The following is a 20,115-nucleotide window of genomic DNA, read 5'->3' as shown; positions in this document are numbered from 1 at the left end:
TCTACTTACAGCTACTCCGTATATTTGTAATTGAGCTTGGAAAGCTGATATGAGACAGGCTATCAATCGAGTCATGGACGTTGGCTCTGGGAACAGTGGACTTCTTCCCTCCCATTGTCGATCCTTAACAAGGTGTGCATTTTACAGCTTGCAGGGGGTACAAATGTAACCTAGACCCTTCAAGTCCTGAATGCGAGATCTCGGTGAAGGCCCAGTGTTATGCGTGATGTTGGCGTACGTATCCTTACTCTTGTTTGTCGCACCACACACCCGGGAAGACCGTACCAAAGAATAAGCGGATGGCTAGCATAAAGGAGCATATGATGCCTATGGGGACTTCCATCGTGCTCTAGTAGCCGACTTCCACATAACACCTTGCTTAAATATTATAGGGGCAAGAATTATTGGTGCTGTGTAAGAGTACTTTTGAGGTGCGTTATCTGTAGTAGCATAGCTTGCCAAAGACCGAATACGAACAGCACTGACGACCGTAACACTCAGGCATGTCGGCAAGGTTGACTTGGGTATTAGTGGTAGATAATCCCAATGCTAAACATCATCAGTTAGACCTTCTTCTTAGAAGATAGTGATCTCCTTGGAGCCCATAACGGGACCTTTTAGTTTAAGTTAATCTAAGCCAATGAAGGATTAATGTATCTCTAGCTAATACGTAAGAATACATCTAAATTATCCCTAGGGCTCCTTTTTGTTATATAGACCTTAGGTGGCGATATGTATATTAAGATGATGAAAAGGTGGTGGCAAAAGTATACTAAAAGGTCCCGTTACGGGCTCCAAGGAGATAGCATGTAAAGCCTCTTTAGTGGTATAGGTTGGGTAGGACCTGATCTAACTGTAAAGAAGAACGACTCGACTCAGGGAACCAGTGCTCACTAGTCATTGAAGGCTTATTCTATTTGGTTTCCTCGTCATGTGTTCACGCTAAATATCACCAATGCAAATTTAGATAGAGACTAGTATAATAGTCGTGGGCCTAACAGAGCTAAAGAACCACATAACGTTTCAAGCTAACATTTGCCAAGGCAGCTTCTTCAGTCTGCTGGACGGATACTCTATGCCGACCAAGGAGGCCGGCGCAGATATAGTATTAACTACAACTTTAGTCAGATGGGGACCTGAAGATCATCATTTTCATATTCAGGAGCCCCGATGAATAAGACCGAAAATAGCCATAAAAAGATGTTCTGCTTCCATCCTTCAGCCAGTCGGACTTGAACTATTGCTCATCCACCATTGTACTCTCAAACTCTTTTTCACACACTCCTTTTTCTGTTAGTTAAAACATGAAGTGGTATCAGGTTCTGTCGGTTGTTGCTTGCATAGCCGACGACGCCTATGCATTTCCTTCGTATCTTAATGGTGCCATCGGAGATGTCGTGGCTTCTAGGCTCTCCAACGTAGTGGATGAAGCCGTCCGCTCAACCCACGAGAAGAGGCTGTTGAATACAGTTGACCAACCCATCGACGTAACCGGCAAGTACGAGTTTAGACCCCCGAACTTCGACAAGGGCGACCAACGCGGGGCCTGCCCGGGACTCAACGCGTTAGCGAACCATGGTTACATTAAACGAAGTGGTATCACGAGCTTGGTAGAGATGTTAGGCGCTGCCAACCAAGTCTATGGAATGGGTATCGACCTTGCGACTGTCCTTGCAACCCTGAGCACAGTCTATGTTGGCAACCCTCTCTCCCTTAACCCTGGCTTCTCGATTGGAGGCGCTCCTAAAGGCTTGGATAATATCCTGGGTAATCTGGCTGGACTACTGGGAAAGCCAAGAGGTCTCGATGGCTCTCACAACGTCATTGAGGGCGACGCATCCAATACCAGGGCCGACCTTTACGTTACTGGAGATCCTTCAACTATGGACATGGAGCTGTTTCAGTCTTTCTATGACATGGCATCTGATGAAGGCACCTATGACTTCGACACTTTCACTGAACGAGCCAAGATTCGCTTCCACCAGAGCATCAATACCAACCCTAACTTCTACTACGGACCTGTAACTGGCATGGTTATTCGCAACGCTGCGTACTTCTTTACATCCCGTATGCTTTCTAATCATACAAAGGGAAGCAGCGAAGATATTATGGGTATGTTTGCCATTCTTATACAAAAGGGGACGATATTAATTATATATAGACCGCGAGACATTGAAAAGCTTCTTTGCTGTAAAGGAGGAAGGCGGGAAGCTCACTTACAAGCGAGGATGGGAGAGGATTCCGACAAACTGGTACCGTCGATCTGTCGACTACGGCTTCGCCGATGTAGGATTGGACATTGTTAATCTGATTTCTAAGTATCCAGAGCTCTCAAGGTAAGCTTACTCCTCGTTTCGCAAAAAAAACATGTACTAACTACAGTAGCATCGGCGGTAATGCAGGAAAAGTCAACAGCTACGCCAGCGTCGATGTCAGCAACATCACTGGCGGAGTATTGAATCTCCCTAAACTCCTCAAGGACAACAATCTCTTGTGCTTTGCTTTTGAGGCTGTTAAGACAGCCAGTCCCAACGCCCTCTCTTCTCTATTCTCTATTGTCGCAACTCCCCTGAGGCTTGTTACAGATGCTCTTGATATTGCTCTCTTGGATCTGTCATGTCCTACCTTCAAGGAACTTACTGTAGGCGGGGAAAGCTTTACCAAGGGATTGCAGAAGAAGTTCCCTGGTGCAAAGACTAATGCTCTTTAATTCAACGTTTGTAGTACTTAGTATATTTACAAAGTAGACACCCTCCTAGATACTCTAATATCATTCAAATCCCAGTCAACGAATTGAACGGCGTCTGATAATGACCCATACCTTCCTTAGGTGAGAAATGTACAAGGACCAGAATCACAACATACCCCTCACGGCCCTAAAAAGAGCCTGTAGTGTTGATGGCGATATTGGCAATGTCTGGCATATCCTTGGCCTTAGTATTGCGAATACTCGAAACATTCCAGGTTACCACGGTAAGGTGTGATCATGACGAGATCGCTGGGAGTTGTCGACGTCTTACTGATCAAGGCGATAGCAACTTCAAAGGCCTTATCACACTGTCCTTGATTGAATGACGACACGGCCTCGTTGGTACCGTATTCCCCAGGGTCAGAAGTGCCCCGGAAGTTGAACCCGGTGACTCTGCTTTGATTGGCTTCATCGAGATGTCCATCTTCATGCGGGCGTTGACAGTCAGTGATTCTGCCTTGGTGTTAGAAAGGTTATCTTCTAAGATTTGGCAACGGAAATAAATTACCTAAGTTTTAGTGGAGTGTGTCATAAAGAGACCATAATCGTTTAGTCCCTTATGTTCCAACAGCCAGGTTTCCCCATACACTGATCCGCTGACTGGCCTGGAGTGATGCCAACTATGTCCCTGTCTAAGCGACCGCTGACAGGACTGTGCCCCTTTGAAGATTGAAGATGAGCTGACTTCACCTTCCATGGAGTAGAGTCTCATGATTGGGAAGCGAGAAGCAGCGTTGATTCCGATACTCTCAAGGATATCCTTCAAGCGATCATAGGAAGCTTTTAGTCCAGTGGATTGTTATCCAACAGGTATAGAACCTTTGAGGTAGATGGCCCTTGTCGGTTGAGGCCATCGAAAGTAGTGCCAGTGCCATAGAACATGCAAAGAATCAGGAATTCCAGCAGATACGACTTGCCGCAACCAGTGACACCGAAATGGAGACCAGTATTCGTACTTGCAGCGCTCTGAACAGCCTATTTCATTTCAACGCTCATATTGCGGAGGATATTGACAAATTGCAGTCGAGAGTAAATTGGTCATATCGACAGTAGCCGGGGGGCAGAGTCATCTTTGTAGTAGACGCGCCCTCAATCTTTGTATGAGTGATGAGCATGGTCCGGTATCCACGAGGGATTCCCAGGTCTATATAATCGACACAGTGGCCGCTAAATGAACGTTTGGGAACATCATCGCCATTTTCCTTCGAGGATAAGGCTTGGCATCCGTCTATGACCTCGTATAGTAGGTATATCTGGCCAGTCAGAAGCTGATCTGTATTCAAAGGATAATCTTGTAGGAGAACAATACTTACTATAATAGCACTCTTCGCACAGGTGCCCGAGAAAAGCGAAGTGCCGGTGTAGGTTTTTGGGAGGGGAGGGGAGGGGAAGTTATAGACAGGGGAGGCAAGCAAGACAGCTGGAGGCCCACTCGATCTACCGGCACTAATGACGGGATCTTGCACTAGGTCATCCTCCACTTTCCATGCCCGTCGTTCTACACTCCCCTACCCACAAAAAGCCATGTGTGTTCACCTCCAAAACACACATCAGGTCAAGAGAGGCAAAAATTCGAGCAGATGTCCACCAAGTATTTCCACAAACATCGCACATTTGGTCTAACAAAGCTTAAGCAATTTAGAATAGCTTAGATTGCCTAAAGTGCTTGTTCGTCTAATTTTTATGTTATCCTTAGATGTTTTATTTGCTGCCAAAGACCAGCATCTGTTATACAACATGTGTGCCTCAACTCTAACGATAGTCTGTCGTCACTGGCAATTGAGACAGTTGTTTTCCAACTTAATCATACTCCCCAGTTTCCATGCTTGCTTATCCGTGACCCTCACATACATGGTGAGATGATAGCATGGATAAAAAAGTAGAGTCAGTAGCCAAGCACAAACACGATGCTTGTGCTGTGATCATCAACGGCTTGGTAGAAAGGCAATCCAAACACGATCCTGCATCAGTTTACAATGCATTGAAAAAGATGTGTAACCTTGGTAGATATCATATCCTTTGATGTCGCCCTTCTTCAAAGCCAGCTGACTTCACGATCTAGGTAAAGAGTAGAACCTACATATACTTAGAAAATCACTGAAATGTAACTACTACGATGGACGAAACTTTTAGGCAAGCCGAGACTATTTTAGACTTTTATACACTAAATTGAAGGGCAAACTTTGAATTGCTCTTAAGGTACATAATTCCAGCCGCCGCGGGCTGTTACCAGCACACCTCTACCAGCACACCTCTCCCGTCTGCTCATCCGCAATTCGAAGTTGCTCGCTCAAAACAAAGAATCCCATGCCAGTTCGCTTGAAGTATTCGAGGATGGAGATGCGACCAAAATTAGCGAAAGCATTCAGGAAGTTCTCACCTTCCTTCTAAGTGGTGAGCCTAACTGTTGGTTTGACTTGCTGTTCATCGCCTGCAATGATCAATGGGCGGAGGTATTGGCCGATGGCCATGGAGGCTTCAGCGAGGGGCATCGCTCCAGCTTCATCGATCATTACTGCTCGAGCCGTTTTGTGAAGGTTCTTGTACGGCTTGCGGGCTGCACAGTGTGAGGTGGTGCAAATGAACTGAGCCGCCTTGACAGTGCACTCTTGAATGGCGGTGATCTGTCTGATGAGCTTCTTCCGAAGGTTCGTCTTGGCAATCTTGAGAGTTATAAATTCTCGCAGTTCGCCATAGGCATCATCACTCTTCAAGTCATCACGAAGTTGGAAGAGCACGGGGTGATCAAGCTCATTTAAATCCCAGTCAGCGAATTGAACGACCTTCAGAAACCATTCGGCCAGTGACAGTGATATACTCGAACGAATAGTGCCGGTCTGTCGCCATTTGTACGTGACCGATGTTGAAGTCTCGTCATTGCTGATGATATGCATGACGCACACGGCCTCAATTTGAGCCTCATATCCGCGAACGACGAGTGGGATATTTCGCGTAGATTCAGGGTTGGCCTCGCGGTATTTGTGAGTGACAGTGGTACCGAGCTCGTAAGTACGAAGCGCAAAGTTAGTGGTGGCAACGTTACTGTTTGCCATACCATAGGACTTGCCGAATCGTTCGAGGTATAGGAGCGTTGCAAGTGACAACGTCTGAGTTGTTCCAGCAAAAGCGGGGCCTAGGATAGAGAGGATACCTAAGAAGGAATCTTTGAGGTATTCTCGGAACCCCTTCTCGGTAGCAGGACAAAGCTGGGCAAGGATAATATCGACATAGGCTTTGTCGATGTTGTCCGATGTGATGATGGGGATATGCATGGGGGGAGGTGAAATCACTGGATGGCTTGTGATTTTGAAATCCCTTAAACGTCGAGTGATATAATCGATGTCACTCTCACCATTTTCGCTTTGGAGCGCGACAAGGGCGACGTGCTTCTCGCTAATGGAAGAGGTGATGCCGCCACCCATGAAAAGGTCTACCATGTAAGCATGCATCAGAAGTTTGTGGGATAGTGATGTCGTGTCCACGACATCACCCTGGAGCATGCCTTCAACGAGTTCGCTGTACACGGTAACTTGTTTGGGAGGGACAGTGATATCGCCATCGCTATCTTCATCAGACGAGTATCCTCCAGCGGCAGTTTCTGTTGGTGCGGGGAGGGACACCATGCTGAAGTTATTGTTGACTGCTTCAACGCGACGCTTGGCAACAGAGGCACTTTCCTTGAAGAAGAGGTAGAGGGTATCCTATATCTCATTACCTTCCGCGAAAGCAGACTCATAGGAGTCATAGATATGAAAACGAGGATCTTTGCCAAAAGAGCCTCCATCCTTTGAATGAGGTTGCATCTGAAGCACAAGATCAACGTTGTGCTTCGAGAACTCATGGGTGGTCTCCAAAATCACGGTAGGCCAGAATTTGTTATCATCGCCTTGCTTCGGTGGGAGTCCGCGGAAGACGTTCACATTTCTTTCCGGCTTAGTGATGCGAGGAATGAGGTTCTCATGGCCGGATTTCTGACCGCAAGTTAGTGAATGAAATGAGTATTTAATAGTAAGCATAACTCACGAAGTCAAAAGGGAACTTGATCGCGACACGGAAATCATCATCCTTGCGCTTGATGACGCGACACTCGAACTCGACCTTCTCGCGGATCTCCTTGCACAATTGAATGACTGGCCAGGAGTCTTGGACCGTCGACTGGACCAGACAGATGAGAAGATCGTTGATATTGGAGAATTTGTAGATTGGGGGATATTGGATCTCGCGCGGAATTTGGTATTGAAAACGGCTCCATTTCTCTTCGTCCCATGTGTGACTGAAAAGTAATATTAGTACTGAGTTGACGTTTTGACATATGAATGGTAGCTTACATTACGCCATATGGGAAGGAGATGTTGTTTGGGTTGTCAGCGAGATCACCCTCGAAATTGTTCACGGCCTTCTTGGCGAGACCACCGTCTTTGAAGACAAAATGGAACTCATGGGCGTTGATGATATGCATGAGGGTTGTCTCAGTTGTGCCGATCTTCTCACCCTTGTTGATAATGCTGTCAACTTCAGCAATAGTGGATGGACAAGGACTGGGATAGCCAACGACAGCGGGACCGGAAGGAGAATGCAAATGGATATGGAACATTTTGTTCTTGCCGGTATTCTGTTCGCCCGTAATGCGGACGTAAAGCTCATCGCTAAGCTTATCTGCCGATTTGATCTCGAACTTGCCCTTGTAGAAATAGAGGGTCACGGTGAGATCTTTGGCTACTTCCGCGTGATCGTTGAAGATAGTAGTGTTGAGGTTTTCTCCAAGGGGAAAACACATGACCATAGCCACATACGGCTTCCCATAGTAAGGAGCATGGATACGGAAGCGAACATTCGGAATGAGCTTGGGAAGACCTAAAGCTTCACCACCGATGATGGTTTTGCTCTCGGGCAACCACAGTGCGCAAGCACGAGTGTCAGACTTTCTGACTTTAGCCTTTGGGGCCATGTCTATACATAGTTAGAGAATACAAGATGCAGCAAGGGTAAAGGAGGTATAAACGCACTGCAAGGTACCAGGTTGCGCCGTAGGTACCAAGGTAGGTTGTGTAGGACGTGGATGGTGTATTGAGGCACACCATGAGGTAAGGTAAAGAATGTACTGGGAGCTGACGCTGATCAGTAAAAGTGGGGTAAAGAATGTACTGAATGGCCGACGCCTACCAGTAAAGCTAAAGTAAAAATTGTACTGGTGCGCGTCAGCCACCAGTAAATGGTGAAAAAGATACCGTTTTCTGCACACAAAATACGGCGAAAAAAAATGCCAAACCTGCGAACAGGGTTCGGCAACCGTTCAGTCTTGTGAGCAAGACTCAAGACGAGGGTTCCTTGGGTATGCCGGTTCAAGCTGGCATAAGGTCACAATTAATTTCTCTTGGAATTTTAGCAGCTATTAATTCTAGTGCTAGCATGTAGTATCTATAGGCAGGTATATACCTAGTAATAGCTTAATATCTATTGTACTTAGATATCTCAAGGTAATAGAAACCGCAATGTATTATCATATTAGATGATATAAATAATAATACAGTACAGAGTATTAGGGAACTTACAATACCGATGGCTTATGTTTCCAGCCCGTGCAGGCTCTTATCCGCACGCCCCTCTCTCCTGCCGTTGGCGGCTAACTTGTGGAGTCTCAGCCCTACCATGCAACCTTGGCCCATGGAAAGATACGTAGACGCCCTGTCTGTGATCCTTGACGGTTTGGAGTCGACGATTGACCCGCAGGTTTGTATGTTTTTATATCATGTTTGTGGGTGCTACCGCTGTGCATGATTTTCGGTGAGTTTTGTCTTTGTTGACGTTAGTTTTGACTCCCTGGTGGCGCTTGAAGGTTGACTTGCAAGTAAACCCCTGTTTGGTTATTGCATGAGGAGTCTTTGGTGCCGTTTGCGTAACTATAGGTAGACCTTTTGGTAATTGATTTCCCAATGCCAGGCAGGTTTTTGCTGGCACACGAAGGACAAAGCGAAGTGTGGTTGTTGCCTCAGGTTAACTTAGTAGTAGGCAGGCAGCAATTTTGGCTAGGTGTATGCATTTCTTTCACTCTTCTGTTTTGTGCCACCTGCCAGCAGTCTCCCACGGCAAATTCAATCTATCTTCCATCCTTCTCCTTCCATTTCTTTCCCTTTCCAGTCCATATCATGAATTTCAAACCTCTTCAATCGGGCTACAACATGAATTTCTAGTGACTGGCGAGTACCAGGCAACTCGACTCCTTCAGCATTAAGTCAGTGAGTAGATTTATACCATCTTCAACTAAAATTTACTAATTTTATCTTTAGCTTGCTCAAGATGATGTCTACCTCGCGCCTCGTTACATACATCTTCCCTTGGTGCAAAATGGAAGTCGTTCGATAGTATCTACCGAGATACCAACCCTGATGTCGAAATCACTGAATACATGCACTTGAGCATCCGCCAAGTGCCAACCCTTATCAGACCTTCGGAATCAGCAAGTGTGTCCCTCCCTACACGTTGTGATCCGACCCAGCTGAGGCGGAACCTGAGGTTGATCTCGTCTCCGAGTTCGAAGGCATTGAGAGTGTCATCGTCAACAAAGCTGCCCCTGCATTTATTCAGAATGTCTATGACAATCTACCAGAGCCTGTGCAGTAATGTCTTACTGGCATGCATGATGCAAGAGCTAGAATTCACTTCTTTATAGGCGTTGCAGGATCCGGCATGTCTTTTCTGATGGAACCACTGATGCTTTTTGCTATCTTCGGGAGTGGCCTTGGGCAGCCACACCAGCTCAAGGTGCTCTACATTATGAACAACAATGCTGGTATCGAGACGCTCCGCCGGCGCCTTACTCGAATCTTCCGCGATTGGGGGTTTACGGATGAGCAACTGGATAGCGTGCTCAATATCATGCGTCTTTACCCGCTCGACGGCGAAGTACGCGCCGCCGTCACAGAAGCTCAACGTCAAGACCAATCACAAGATGACATTGTGACAACCGACCTGGTAGACGAGCTAGTCACTTCTGAGGTCATTCGAAGCCTTTGCAAGAATGTCTTTGATGCCAAAGAGCTCTTACGAAGTCAAAGAATGCCAATCGAGATAAGTCTCTCCACCAATTCGCGCTCCGTACTTTGGAACAGAATCAGGACCCACAGCAATACCGCGAACTGAAGCAGTTGTTGGCTTCCGTTGCAGATGGCACACGTCTTGGAGAAGGAGATTTTGCAAACACCAAGACAAACATTAAGGAACTCTACCGAGATACACTTAACGGTTTCTTCGGCGTTGTGGCAACTACTCCCTTTGGAGCTAGCCCACTGCTTGTTCGCGAATCATTCAAGCCTGATATTATTATCGTTGATGAAGCTGCAATTATGGACGAGGCAACATTGTCAATAGCCATGCCTCGGCCACGGCTGAAAGAGCAAAGAAGAAGAAAACGAAAGACAACAGCCTCTCTAAGGTTAAAAAAAAGGCACCGAAGACGGATGATACGGGAAGTCAAGCTGATAACTCAGTTCGGTTCGTCCCAAGTGCGACAGCAAACTCTGAAGTCAAATGGCCGTGGAAGACATCCGATGGAAGTTATACCTCTCCAAAAGGTTTAATCCTTGTTCGATATAACTCCATTGAACACGTTAGAGAAGAAGCTGTAATAGCTCGGGACAATTTTGTTGAGGCACGCTCAAAGGCGTACAATCGCGAGTACATGATATTCATTGGGCAAAAAAGAGTCAACCACGTGCTCTCTCATGATCCGTCGGAAGAGCGTGAAGATTTCCTCGACCCCAGTCTACGCTCAACTGTAGTCCATCGCCCGATCCTCATACACGATATTTACAAACAACAGGTCGCAGAGAGGCTGCGGTTTTTCGACAAGTACAGTATCGACTACAAAGATATGCTGCCAAAAAAATGAGTGTCTGCACTTTGGACCCCCTCTTTAGAACGTACATGCAATCGTCATGGGTCTAAACAAGGAATTGACGACATCAGGTTCATGCAAATTGGGTTCTGTCATCGGGATATGGCAGATGGACTCGAGAATTGGCGTTGTTTGCTTTTCTTTCTCTTTTTTTTTTTTCATTCTTTCTTTTTGCTCTCTCTGCCTCGGGTATAAGACTTTCTGGGACACGGGAAGCAAAACCAACGGGACAAGTCCAAGATTGGCTTATAAAGATTACGACTGTTGCTCAATAAAGATTGCTACTATATATTCGACTTGCGCATGCCGCGAATGTGATGATCCAAGACATTCAACGCATTGGAGAGTTGTATGATCAGGGTTACTGGTACAACTGCGAGATGGCCCTGGGTGAGTAGGCCGCCAATGATCAAAGCGAGGTTTGGTTTGCCCGAGTTCAGAGATGAAGCCATTATGGACATTGATGGAAAGGCAAGGTGTCTCGAGCAGAGGTCTCGTCGTACCAGTAGTCGGTGTAGAGGAAAGGTCGACTAGCGTATACAATTATAAGCTGTCGGTTGAGTTCGCTCTTGGCCGTGGTCGAGGGCGGTGCCGGGGACTGAGAATAACAAAATCTCACACCCTACTGCGCATATCGGCATTCACCACTTTATGATTTATTTGCGAACTTTGGTCTAAAGCTATATAGTTCCCTCTCATGCTGGCACTGGTGACCCCTATTGCTCATATGTTCATGGCATATCCACATCGGTGCTCAGGGACAAGTCAAAATTGTCGCAAGCAGGACCGGAAACGAGGTATATCTCGAACACCATCTCTCCAAGCGCAACTGCAAAGTCCGAGATTAAATGGCTCTGGAAAACTTCGGACGGAAGCTTTGCCTCTTGTCAAAGGCCTAATCCTTGTCGGATACAAATCCATCGAACAAGTCAGAGAAGTAGCCGTAATGGCTCAAGCAGGACAATGTTGAGTCACGTTCAAGGGCATACGATCGCGAATATATAATCTAAGCCTCCACTCCATACAAAATAAAGTAGCCTAAATGTTTGTCTAAGTTGGATAGATACGATTATCTAAATTACTACGCCTCTTAGGTTGAGCGTCCCCAGAATAACTTTACTTAAATTTCGTGCCGCTTTGTGTTTAGTACGTGGGCGTGCTTCGTGACGCCCTGGAACTCAACCTTCTCATGAAACAGGTACCTGTGTTATGATGTTTGAGAGGTAGGGTACGAGAGGAAGGATGTGGTTCCGGAAGCACTTCTTTGAGGAAATACGATAAAGGTACTAAGGGAAGAGGTAATGCAGATGTGAGCAGGAAAGCAAAAGAAAGCGGAGTATTATGTTGTCGGTGTTCCTGACGCTAATGCATGTCCGATGTGAGACACTCCACGATCGGAGGCAGGTACCTCCCATGCCACCTGCTGCACACTCCCGGCCCGGGAATAAGGTAATGGCTGAAAGACATTGTGGGGCTTCCGTCGCAAGACAGACGCTAAAAAACAGTGTCGGTACCTGAAAACGCTGGTACTCCCCCGCTCAAAACTAACACGCCCGCCTCTGACTTACCCAAGCTCAAGCTCAAGCCCAGACGACGCGTAAAAATAAAAAAAGGTAGCGAGCGTGGACCAAGACAAACGTCATAGTTCGGCAGTCGTCACTCCTACCTTAACATTGACTAACATCCGTCGAACCTTCGAGCTCTGCTGCGATTACTTTATTTCCTGCAGAAATGTCAGGCTGGTCTTGGTCGCCTAGACAGGCAATGCTTCAAATGAATCAGTCCAATATGAACTTCCAACCGCGTCCTAATATTCCACCTCAAGGCCTGCCGAGTATGCCGGCTCTCAATCTGCCTCATCCTCCCGTTCAAGCTCAAGCTTCAGCAACCCCTAGCTATGCTCCCACTGCCAGCTATGGGAACTCTATTCCGCCACCCGTTTATAACAACATGGTAGCACCTCCTGTTCCTGGGAACGGTCATCCTCATGCTCCTCTTCCTCCTGTTGCTGCTCCGGCTCTACCACCCGCGTATTACAACCCAGCGCCACCTTTTGTACCACATTCGCCCAGATACCAAGTATCAGGCGGACCTCCTCCTCCTCTTCCAATGGCTACCTCTGCTACGCCAAGGGCAATGCCCACTGGAGGAAATCAAATGTCGTCTCCAGCCCAGGCCGCTCCCACTCCCGTTCAGGCCCCTGCTCCAGCACCACCTGCGCCATCCACCAACTCCAGGAAGCGCAAGTCTGATGTTGCTGACAATACTCAAGAGGATCTCTTCCCAGAGGACGCACCAGAAATCGACAGTGATGATGAACGTCTTGAGCGTCTAGACTCGGACACTTGCAACACCATTCGTCGCAAGATCCGTAACTGGATCGATTCAGGTGCCCAGAAAGTCGGCGAGTTCCAGAAGACTATTGGTGTCAGCGGCAAGGCTTATAACAGCTTCATGAACCGTACTGGTACCTGGGATGGTGACGGGACTGACACATTCGCCAAAGCTCACCACTTCTTCAAGAAGCGTGAACTTCAGGGCCTGCCTCTCAAGGCTAACAAACCCAAGAAGCCAAAGACTGCTGCTGCTTCCAAGGCTACCGATGAGATCCTTGATGTAAGCAACGTTGATCCCCTACCCGGTGAGGCTCAGGGCACAGTTCCCGTTTACGACACTTGCAACGATATTCGCAAGAAGATTCGTCCCTTGTTGGCTAAGGACGGCATGACTCAAGCAGCTTTCATTCGTGCCCTTAACAAGAACCTTCCGGAAGGAAAGAGTGTATCACAGGCCAACCTGCGATACTTCATGGGCCGCAGCGGAGCTCGTGATGGTAATACCAACATCACTTTCTACGCGGCCTATGTCTTCTTCGAGAAGAAGCGCATCCAAGCTGGAAAGCCAAAGTCTAAATTCCGCGAAGAGATGGAGAAGGCTTGGGGGCCCAAGGGCTTCGATCTTGAACACGGAGCCAACCAACACTACACTTGCTTTGCCGGCGAAAGACCCGTACAGGACAAGTATGGTAAAATTGATTTTGTTAAAGCGGGAGGATACTAGGTTAACAGAAAGAAAATTAAGAGATGGGACCAAAATGGTGATTGAGTTCAGAGTTCTTGATATTACATGATACCACGTTATTTTGAACTGGCGTGTTATTTAGGGCAACAATTTAGAGATAAGGGTGAAATCCAAGGGGCGTATTGTACATCAACATTCAGTTCTATTCTAGTTCGAGCAAAGGAATTTTTCATCGCCTAAAGCGTCCTCAACTCTCTTCATGATTGCCAACACTTTCTCTTCTTCTAATCGACGTCCGATTACTTGAACACCCACCGGTAACCCATGCATGGCGGTGGCGTCGTATAGTTTATACGCACCCTGCGCCACGCCATTGAGGCTCTTGAAATTGAAGTCTTTTGGTAATTGGTCTTGACTCTTATCAACATGAGTGACTGGTAGAACGCCGGCGGTATAATCAAGCTGCAGATGTTAGCTTCTCTTATGAGCGACGGAACGTTGAGATATACCAAGTTAAACATGAATGTATAGCCGCAGCTGCTGCAGGCATCATGCATGCCCTTGTGAGGAACGGCTGGAGTAGCATTTGGAGGCGCAATAATGCAATCAATTCCTGCATTGGACCACCAATCATACCAGCGTCTTTTGTACAGCTCCCGTTTGGCATTGAGCTGCCAAATCTCGTGCCCAGATTGAGGATGCCAGTTGCGCAAGAGTCCAGCCCAGATATCATCCCTGCGGACGTACTTCACCCAGAGGTAGTGTAAGTACTTAATTGGTCGAGGAAGATTGAAATAAAAGGTCATTTGGGCAGCACCTCGGTCGTTCGACTCGCCCGTCCTGAAGAAGGACTTGACAGTTTGGAGACCATCGCTGCATAGGAGGATGGAAGCTAGGCGTAGGGCTTCGTAGGGAGAAGGAGGATCAATCTCAACGATTTCGTGTCCTGCTTCTCTAAGCGCAGTTTCAGTCATCTCCAAGGCTCTTTGGCAAGCAGGGCTTGGATCGACGACACCATCTGTTCGAAGAATACCCACTCGCAGACTCTTCTTCTCTGCGTACCCTTGTTCTATATCGGACCTCCAGGGCAATGGGTGGCAAGAATAGTCATAGGTCCAGGGCTTCATCTGAATAATCGATCGAGTGAAGTAGGTCAAGTCGTTGAGTGTACGTGCCATGGGGCTGTAAACCGCTGGAACACCGTCTTGGCCTGGCATGCTCGTTACAACGCCGGTTTTGAGCCATCTACCTGTTGAACACTTGAGGGCGTAGCAACCGGAAAAGTGAGCTGGGCATCGGACACTACCGGCGACATCACTTCCGATGCCGATTCGACCACCTAGTGCCAATAATGCGCCTTCACCACCTGTTGAACCGCCAGCGGTATATTCCTTATTATACGGGTTGGACGTCTCTCCCCAAACATCGTTTGATGACTCAAAGCTTAGGAGCGTGATAGGGACGTTCGTTTTGACATACGGCACAGCGCCGGCGTCTTTCAAGATCCTAACCATATTTCCATCCTGTCTGAGTGGCTTGGCAATATGTGTACTCATACCAACAGTACTATCATACCCTTCCACTTCAACAGTATCTTTCAAGCTCACAGGAATTCCCGCTAGGGGTCCCTTCAAGTTGATTGATCCAGCTGCAAGCCACAGTTTAGCAGAAAAGATCATGATTTCTGTCAGACAGTTGGTCTTTTCATGCGCAAGTAAGGCCACTTTTCCATAAGCATCAAGATTCTCTTTGGCTTTGTTTGGATCATTCTGGGCCTCTTGGACAAGTTCTTCAATAGGCTTGTTGATGATCCCTCTGTCTAGATCGCTGAAGGGGGCATGGTAGGATTCAAGTTGTCGAATACGGGCTGCACGTTGTTTTTGCTTGAAATTGCTTCTCTATGTTAGTAAGATGTGTCACTGGGCTTCGAATAACTGAGACATAATCTTCATTTAGATGATTCAGTTAATAGAGACTTGCCAAGCTCCAAGGTGCGGTCGATCGTCCCAGAGCACCATGGTCGATTTGTTCGGCATGGGTTTTACCTTGTACGAGTTGGGGCCGATCTGAGAAGGTTCCGGAGGAGTAGAGGGCTCGGTAATAGGATCTTCAGCATACAGCATCGTTACTTAATAAAGAATTATGGAAGATGTTTACAATATGTCTCTCACGATAATGGTAGTACAGTTGGATGAGACTCCGGGAAGTGGGTCTCTTGATAGCCGGTTAGACCCCGCATGCTCCGCTCCCGCCGTTTTCCAGTCTGGGGAATTAGTGGACAATGATAGCCATCCATCAAGATAGAAACACAAAGGGCAAGATATGAGATGTCACTCCAGTCTTACTAGACATAGCAGAGGACTTGATACTATGAGCATAAGGAACGAAATCTTTAGGTTGTTTATGCTAGCTTACCTAGGTAGTCTAGGTCTTAGGCTAGCATTATCTGGATCCTGATCTTGGCTCCTCAGTTCCTGCTACCTCCAAAGGTAGCTAACTGTACTGACAAGCTGAAATTGAGAACGGCGCAGCACTTTGGAGCACGCCATAGAAGCTTAATCTTCTGGCTCGATCAACTCCACTATTATCAAGCCGGTAGGTTTAATCCGTATTGCATGAGTTGATAGGAAATATACTTCCGAGACTTCCATTGTGGAGCCAACTACTGCACCTCTTTGCATCCGGATATGAAGCTCGTGATTGATGCCCAAGCAAGGATAGTTTACCAACTGAGATTTATGTTGAGAAAGAAGAACTAATTGTCAATGCATCACTGCTGAGTTGTGTTTATTTTATGTGCGGCTGTTGGTACGGACCAACTTTTTCACACACGTCTATGTAAAGCTAATGATGAGCTGTCGATTATATCCACCAATATATGAAGGGCTTATATTGGACCACGTTTTTAAAGAGGGTAACATTCTGGCACGATTGTACTTGGAGGAATCAACAACTCATACTGGACAACAAGACAATGGAGTCACTTATGATCCAACGAATGGAGTTTCTGCTTAGTATTATCCACTTTCACCGCAAAACTTGATCGAAGATCTCATCTTGGCTCGAGCATAAGCTGCATTCTGTTTTCTATAATAGGACTTTATACAGGTCGAGGCAGTACCTAGGTTGTCTGATATGCAGTATAAATCCCAATCCTTTAACAGCCGTGCTTCACTAAATGCTTAGACCAATGAACCTTATTAAATTCCAGATAATCAACTCTTCAATTTCAACAAGATAAATTAATAGATCAATTGTTCACTTCTAAATCCAAACCCCTGGAGCCTGCAACTGTAAGTAATACTTCCTTGCTCGTCTGCTCATCTAGATACCCGACCTCGGGTAGACCATCGGAGTACTAAGACCCGAGTTCCGGCGCGGAGATCGGATGGTCCGTGCACCAAAGATTCACATTCACATTAACGAGGTTGGGTATCAGAAGCTTTTGGAGTTCTCCACCGCATGAAGGTCGCCGTCATATGAGCAGAGCCTCGAGTAGCAATCTTTTCTCTCTCACCAAACCACCATCATGTCGATAGATCCTCAGCAGCTATTGGATCAGGTATGTACCACAGCTCTATCTTCCCTAGGGCACTGCGCTTACTATTATATCCTATAGCTCTCGACCCAGGCTCGCCGGTATACCGACATTGCCTCCGAGTTCATCGATAAGAATGTCGACCGCGCCGCTGTAGTCGTCAGAGAAACCCTCTCCACGTCGGAATGGGTCCCAGAGTCTGTGAGGCCCAAGCCTCCTGTGCAGGAAGTGGTGGCTATAGTGTCTCTGTCTCGCTTTGAGAGACTGCAGACCTGGATTGCGGAGCACAAAATTTTGACCGGCGCTATCATCCTTACCTGCGGTACTGTCGTTTACAAGGGATACTATGAGGGCCGTTCTATGCGAAAGACAAGACGTGCGAGAAGAGCGAGAAATGGCGGTCGTACTGATGTCGTCGTTATCGCCGGTTCTCCCACCCTTCCGTTGACGAGATCCTTGTCTCTGGATATGGAGAGACGAGGATTTATCGTCTTCATCGTCTGCAATGCTGCTGAAGACGAGGGTATGGTTCAGGCTATGAAGCGACCTGATATCCGACCTCTGAGCATTGATACCACTGACGTAAGTTTGTCTCAAAGGCCATAGCTGAATTATACTGACTTTCCCAGCCTCCCCATGCTGGCTCTGCCATTGAGCACTTTGCTCATTATCTTCAATCACCTCAAGCTCCAGGACCTGGAATGAAGCCTAATCAGCTCACTCTCAAATCCGTTATCCTGATCCCAAGCCTCCACTACCAAACATCTCCCATCGCGACAATCCCTCCTTCAAACTTTGCCGACCTCTTCAACACCCACCTTCTCCAGCCGATCCTCACCATCCAAGCGTTCCTCCCACTACTCACATCCCGCTTGAACCCCATTGGAGAAAAATGGATTCCCCCCAAGGTCCTGGTCTTTACCCCTTCCATCATCTCGTCAATCAACCCGCCGTTCCACGCACCTGAGGCGACCGTGTGTTCGGCCTTGTCCGCTTTTACCGAAGTCCTCACCGCCGAGCTTAGACCCCTCGACATCCCAGTGACCCACATGCAACTTGGCACCTTCGACTTCTCTAGCTTCGTCCCTACCCGAGGCGGACCTAACCAAGGTCTTGTCATGCCCGCAGGAAACCCTGAATCGCCCCTCGTCTGGCCTGAGGGTGCTCGACATGTCTATGCTCGAAACTTTGTTGCTCAGACCAGCTCTGCTATTTCTGGAGGCCGTATCCGCGGACTCAAGGGAAGCTCGCTTCGCCGTCTGCACAACTCTGTCTTTGATGTTATCGATGGTGATATCACTGCTGACACTGTCCGCGTCGGTCTTGGAGCCAGTGTGTATGGCTTCGTCGGCCGATGGGCTCCTCGAGGTCTTGTTTCCTGGATGATGGGCATCCGTCGAGTTGACGAGCTCTCCACATGGAAGACAAACGCTTTCGAGGGCTCAGAAAGCAGCGAGGACGAGGATGATGAGAGTGAGAAGGGTGATGATGGTGCATCAAGCGAGTTTATCGCTGTTTCAGACGACAACGTTTGGCACGCAGACACCGGGGCTGTTTGGGGTCAAAAGGCACCTGAACAACCCTAGATGACCCCAGAATTCATGCTGACCGTGCTATGTACATTGGGTCCGCATGATACGCATTTATGATGGGATACGTAAAAAGGTTCGATATTGTTACATATAGACGCCGTCACGACTCCAACTCTTGATGATTTATGTTATGGCTGTTTGGAAAAATACAGATCCAATTGTTTTGATTATAGAGTCCTGCTTTTGACGTTTGATGAATGCGCCTGGGATGCCCAAAAAGCTATGTGGGTATCATCGTCCAAATAAACCTACAACACACGTACAAGATGACTTAATGACCTCTTGCACGATATCGGCCTCTTCCTCTCCATTTTCCTCTGCCTCCGTGTCCACCATGGCCTCCCCGATGTCTCCCTCCATCATCCCGATCTCTGTCTCTTGGCTGGTCGCGCGATCTGTCCATATCATCCTGCCCAAAGTCCATTCGCATCTCCTCTTCCTTCTTTTCTTCCGACTTGAGGGTTGGCTTCTCCAGATCCTTTGACCACTTGGGATGTGCGCCCTCTTTGCAGTCCGGTCCATCAGGGCAGAAACCAGCCAGATAAAAGACACAGAGTTTCCTACGCACGTGCTTTTTCGAACAGTTGGGTCCAAGCGGACAAAATCCCATATCGTAGTGAGGACAAGGCGGCAATCGACTTTGAGGATCGATGTGGAGGTAAAGACATTCATCACCATTCGAGCAATACCCGTTTCGCATGAAGAAATTACATTCGGGCATCTTTCGTAGGTTGTACTCGTGGAGAAATTCGCAGTGCTCGCCCTTCTTGCACAATCCACGCAGCCAATGCTTGCAGACCAGTGAATTGAGACCGCCGGTCGGTTGCGACGTTTTGGAGTCGGAGACGTGTCGTTCAGGACATCGCGTGCCGTTTGGACAGTGGCCGGACTGGAAAGCTTTGCATACTGGGCGATCAGGAGAAAGGCCGACCTGGTATGTTTGTCGGAGGAAGGGTGAGAAGCGGAAGTTGTAGGGCGTCGCGGAGTGATTGAGGATGGTAGAGGCGGGAGATTCGACGGCGGCAGGCATGATGAGCTGGCGCAGGCCGACGCCTGTTGTCAAAGATGAAAATATGCAGGCGTTTTAAGGTGACTGGTGCGATGTCGATAATATGTCGTGGAGTTGCGGTTGATGCTGCTTGGCGCGTGGTGTAGTTGTTATGTTGAAGTTAAGATCAAGGTCAAAGCTAGGTGAGCTAACAAATTCAAGCTGCAGGCGACATCTTAGTGCAGCGCAGCTAAGGTTTGTCAGCGACTAGGATCACCATCAAACCACCAACGTCACTCCACATGAGCTTGGTTTCATGATTATATAAGAGCT

The 20,115-nt window shown here is 47.6% G+C and overlaps 8 protein-coding genes across 8 annotated transcripts; 4 read left to right on the top strand and 4 right to left on the bottom strand.

Annotated features, from left to right (window-relative positions):
- Positions 1-1,176: 1,176 nt before the first annotated feature.
- B0J16DRAFT_408930 (Chloroperoxidase) lies at positions 1,177-2,710 on the top strand (the record flags this gene model as incomplete). The annotated part of the gene is made up of 3 exons (XM_046133060.1): positions 1,177-2,112; positions 2,162-2,336; positions 2,386-2,710. Exons 1-3 carry the CDS (start codon positions 1,305-1,307, stop codon positions 2,708-2,710), a joined length of 1,308 nt encoding a protein of 435 aa, XP_045988928.1. The 5' UTR covers positions 1,177-1,304.
- Positions 2,711-4,935: 2,225 nt separating this feature from the next.
- Positions 4,936-6,407, bottom strand: B0J16DRAFT_327869 (uncharacterized protein). Its single transcript, XM_046126159.1, has one exon. It carries the CDS (start codon positions 6,370-6,372, stop codon positions 5,137-5,139), a length of 1,236 nt encoding a protein of 411 aa, XP_045988927.1. The 5' UTR covers positions 6,373-6,407; the 3' UTR covers positions 4,936-5,136.
- B0J16DRAFT_408928 (uncharacterized protein) lies at positions 6,396-7,697 on the bottom strand (the record flags this gene model as incomplete). Its single annotated transcript, XM_046133059.1, has 3 exons — positions 6,396-6,720; positions 6,773-7,022; positions 7,078-7,697. 3 exons carry the CDS (start codon positions 7,695-7,697, stop codon positions 6,451-6,453), a joined length of 1,140 nt encoding a protein of 379 aa, XP_045988926.1. The 3' UTR covers positions 6,396-6,450.
- A 1,739-nt stretch (positions 7,698-9,436) lies between these two features.
- Positions 9,437-10,765, top strand: B0J16DRAFT_391066 (uncharacterized protein; the record flags this gene model as incomplete). Its single annotated transcript, XM_046131916.1, has 3 exons — positions 9,437-9,721; positions 9,805-10,240; positions 10,378-10,765. The coding sequence occupies 3 exons, from the start codon at positions 9,437-9,439 to the stop codon at positions 10,635-10,637; spliced, it is 981 nt and encodes a 326-aa protein (XP_045988925.1). The 3' UTR covers positions 10,638-10,765.
- Positions 10,766-12,191: 1,426 nt separating this feature from the next.
- B0J16DRAFT_327867 (uncharacterized protein) lies at positions 12,192-13,887 on the top strand. Its single transcript, XM_046126158.1, has one exon. The coding sequence runs from the start codon at positions 12,375-12,377 to the stop codon at positions 13,701-13,703; it is 1,329 nt and encodes a 442-aa protein (XP_045988924.1). The 5' UTR covers positions 12,192-12,374; the 3' UTR covers positions 13,704-13,887.
- On the bottom strand, positions 13,788-15,829 carry B0J16DRAFT_16793 (amidase signature domain-containing protein). The gene is made up of 3 exons (XM_046122353.1): positions 15,645-15,829; positions 14,174-15,557; positions 13,788-14,126 (listed from the first exon to the last, which is right to left on the bottom strand). The coding sequence occupies exons 1-3, from the start codon at positions 15,785-15,787 to the stop codon at positions 13,872-13,874; spliced, it is 1,782 nt and encodes a 593-aa protein (XP_045988923.1). The 5' UTR covers positions 15,788-15,829; the 3' UTR covers positions 13,788-13,871.
- An 874-nt stretch (positions 15,830-16,703) lies between these two features.
- B0J16DRAFT_327861 (uncharacterized protein) lies at positions 16,704-18,952 on the top strand. The gene is made up of 4 exons (XM_046126157.1): positions 16,704-16,957; positions 17,104-17,226; positions 17,284-17,784; positions 17,832-18,952. The coding sequence occupies exons 2-4, from the start codon at positions 17,194-17,196 to the stop codon at positions 18,786-18,788; spliced, it is 1,491 nt and encodes a 496-aa protein (XP_045988922.1). The 5' UTR covers positions 16,704-16,957; positions 17,104-17,193; the 3' UTR covers positions 18,789-18,952.
- Positions 18,953-20,113, bottom strand: B0J16DRAFT_327860 (uncharacterized protein). Its single transcript, XM_046126156.1, has one exon. It carries the CDS (start codon positions 19,822-19,824, stop codon positions 19,066-19,068), a length of 759 nt encoding a protein of 252 aa, XP_045988921.1. The 5' UTR covers positions 19,825-20,113; the 3' UTR covers positions 18,953-19,065.
- Between the last annotated feature and the right edge of the window lie 2 nt (positions 20,114-20,115).

Source organism: Fusarium flagelliforme (assembly GCF_020744385.1).
Source record: "Fusarium flagelliforme strain FIESC 12 MPI-CAGE-AA-0113 chromosome Unknown B0J16scaffold_1, whole genome shotgun sequence".
Lineage (NCBI taxonomy): Eukaryota > Fungi > Ascomycota > Sordariomycetes > Hypocreales > Nectriaceae > Fusarium > Fusarium flagelliforme.
This window is presented reverse-complemented; position numbering and strand designations above follow the sequence as displayed.

Bases quoted from the DNA above. Each gene is read 5' to 3' on its own strand.
- B0J16DRAFT_327861 (XM_046126157.1), top strand. From the start codon at position 17,194: ATGTCGATAGATCCTCAGCAGCTATTGGATCAG. The intron at 17,227-17,283 runs GTATGTACCACA...TATATCCTATAG, and splicing joins CTCAGCAGCTATTGGATCAG to CTCTCGACCCAGGCTCGCCG. The intron at 17,785-17,831 runs GTAAGTTTGTCT...TGACTTTCCCAG, and splicing joins TGAGCATTGATACCACTGAC to CCTCCCCATGCTGGCTCTGC.
- B0J16DRAFT_327869 (XM_046126159.1), bottom strand. From the start codon at position 6,372: ATGGTGTCCCTCCCCGCACCAACAGAAACTGCCGCTGGAGGATACTCG.
- B0J16DRAFT_16793 (XM_046122353.1), bottom strand. From the start codon at position 15,787: ATGCTGTATGCTGAAGATCCTATTACCGAGCCCTCTACTCCTCCGGAA. The intron at 15,558-15,644 runs GCAAGTCTCTAT...AACATAGAGAAG, and splicing joins CGACCGCACCTTGGAGCTTG to CAATTTCAAGCAAAAACAAC. The intron at 14,127-14,173 runs GTATATCTCAAC...TAACATCTGCAG, and splicing joins ATACATTCATGTTTAACTTG to CTTGATTATACCGCCGGCGT.
- B0J16DRAFT_327860 (XM_046126156.1), bottom strand. From the start codon at position 19,824: ATGCCTGCCGCCGTCGAATCTCCCGCCTCTACCATCCTCAATCACTCC.
- B0J16DRAFT_327867 (XM_046126158.1), top strand. From the start codon at position 12,375: ATGTCAGGCTGGTCTTGGTCGCCTAGACAGGCAATGCTTCAAATGAAT.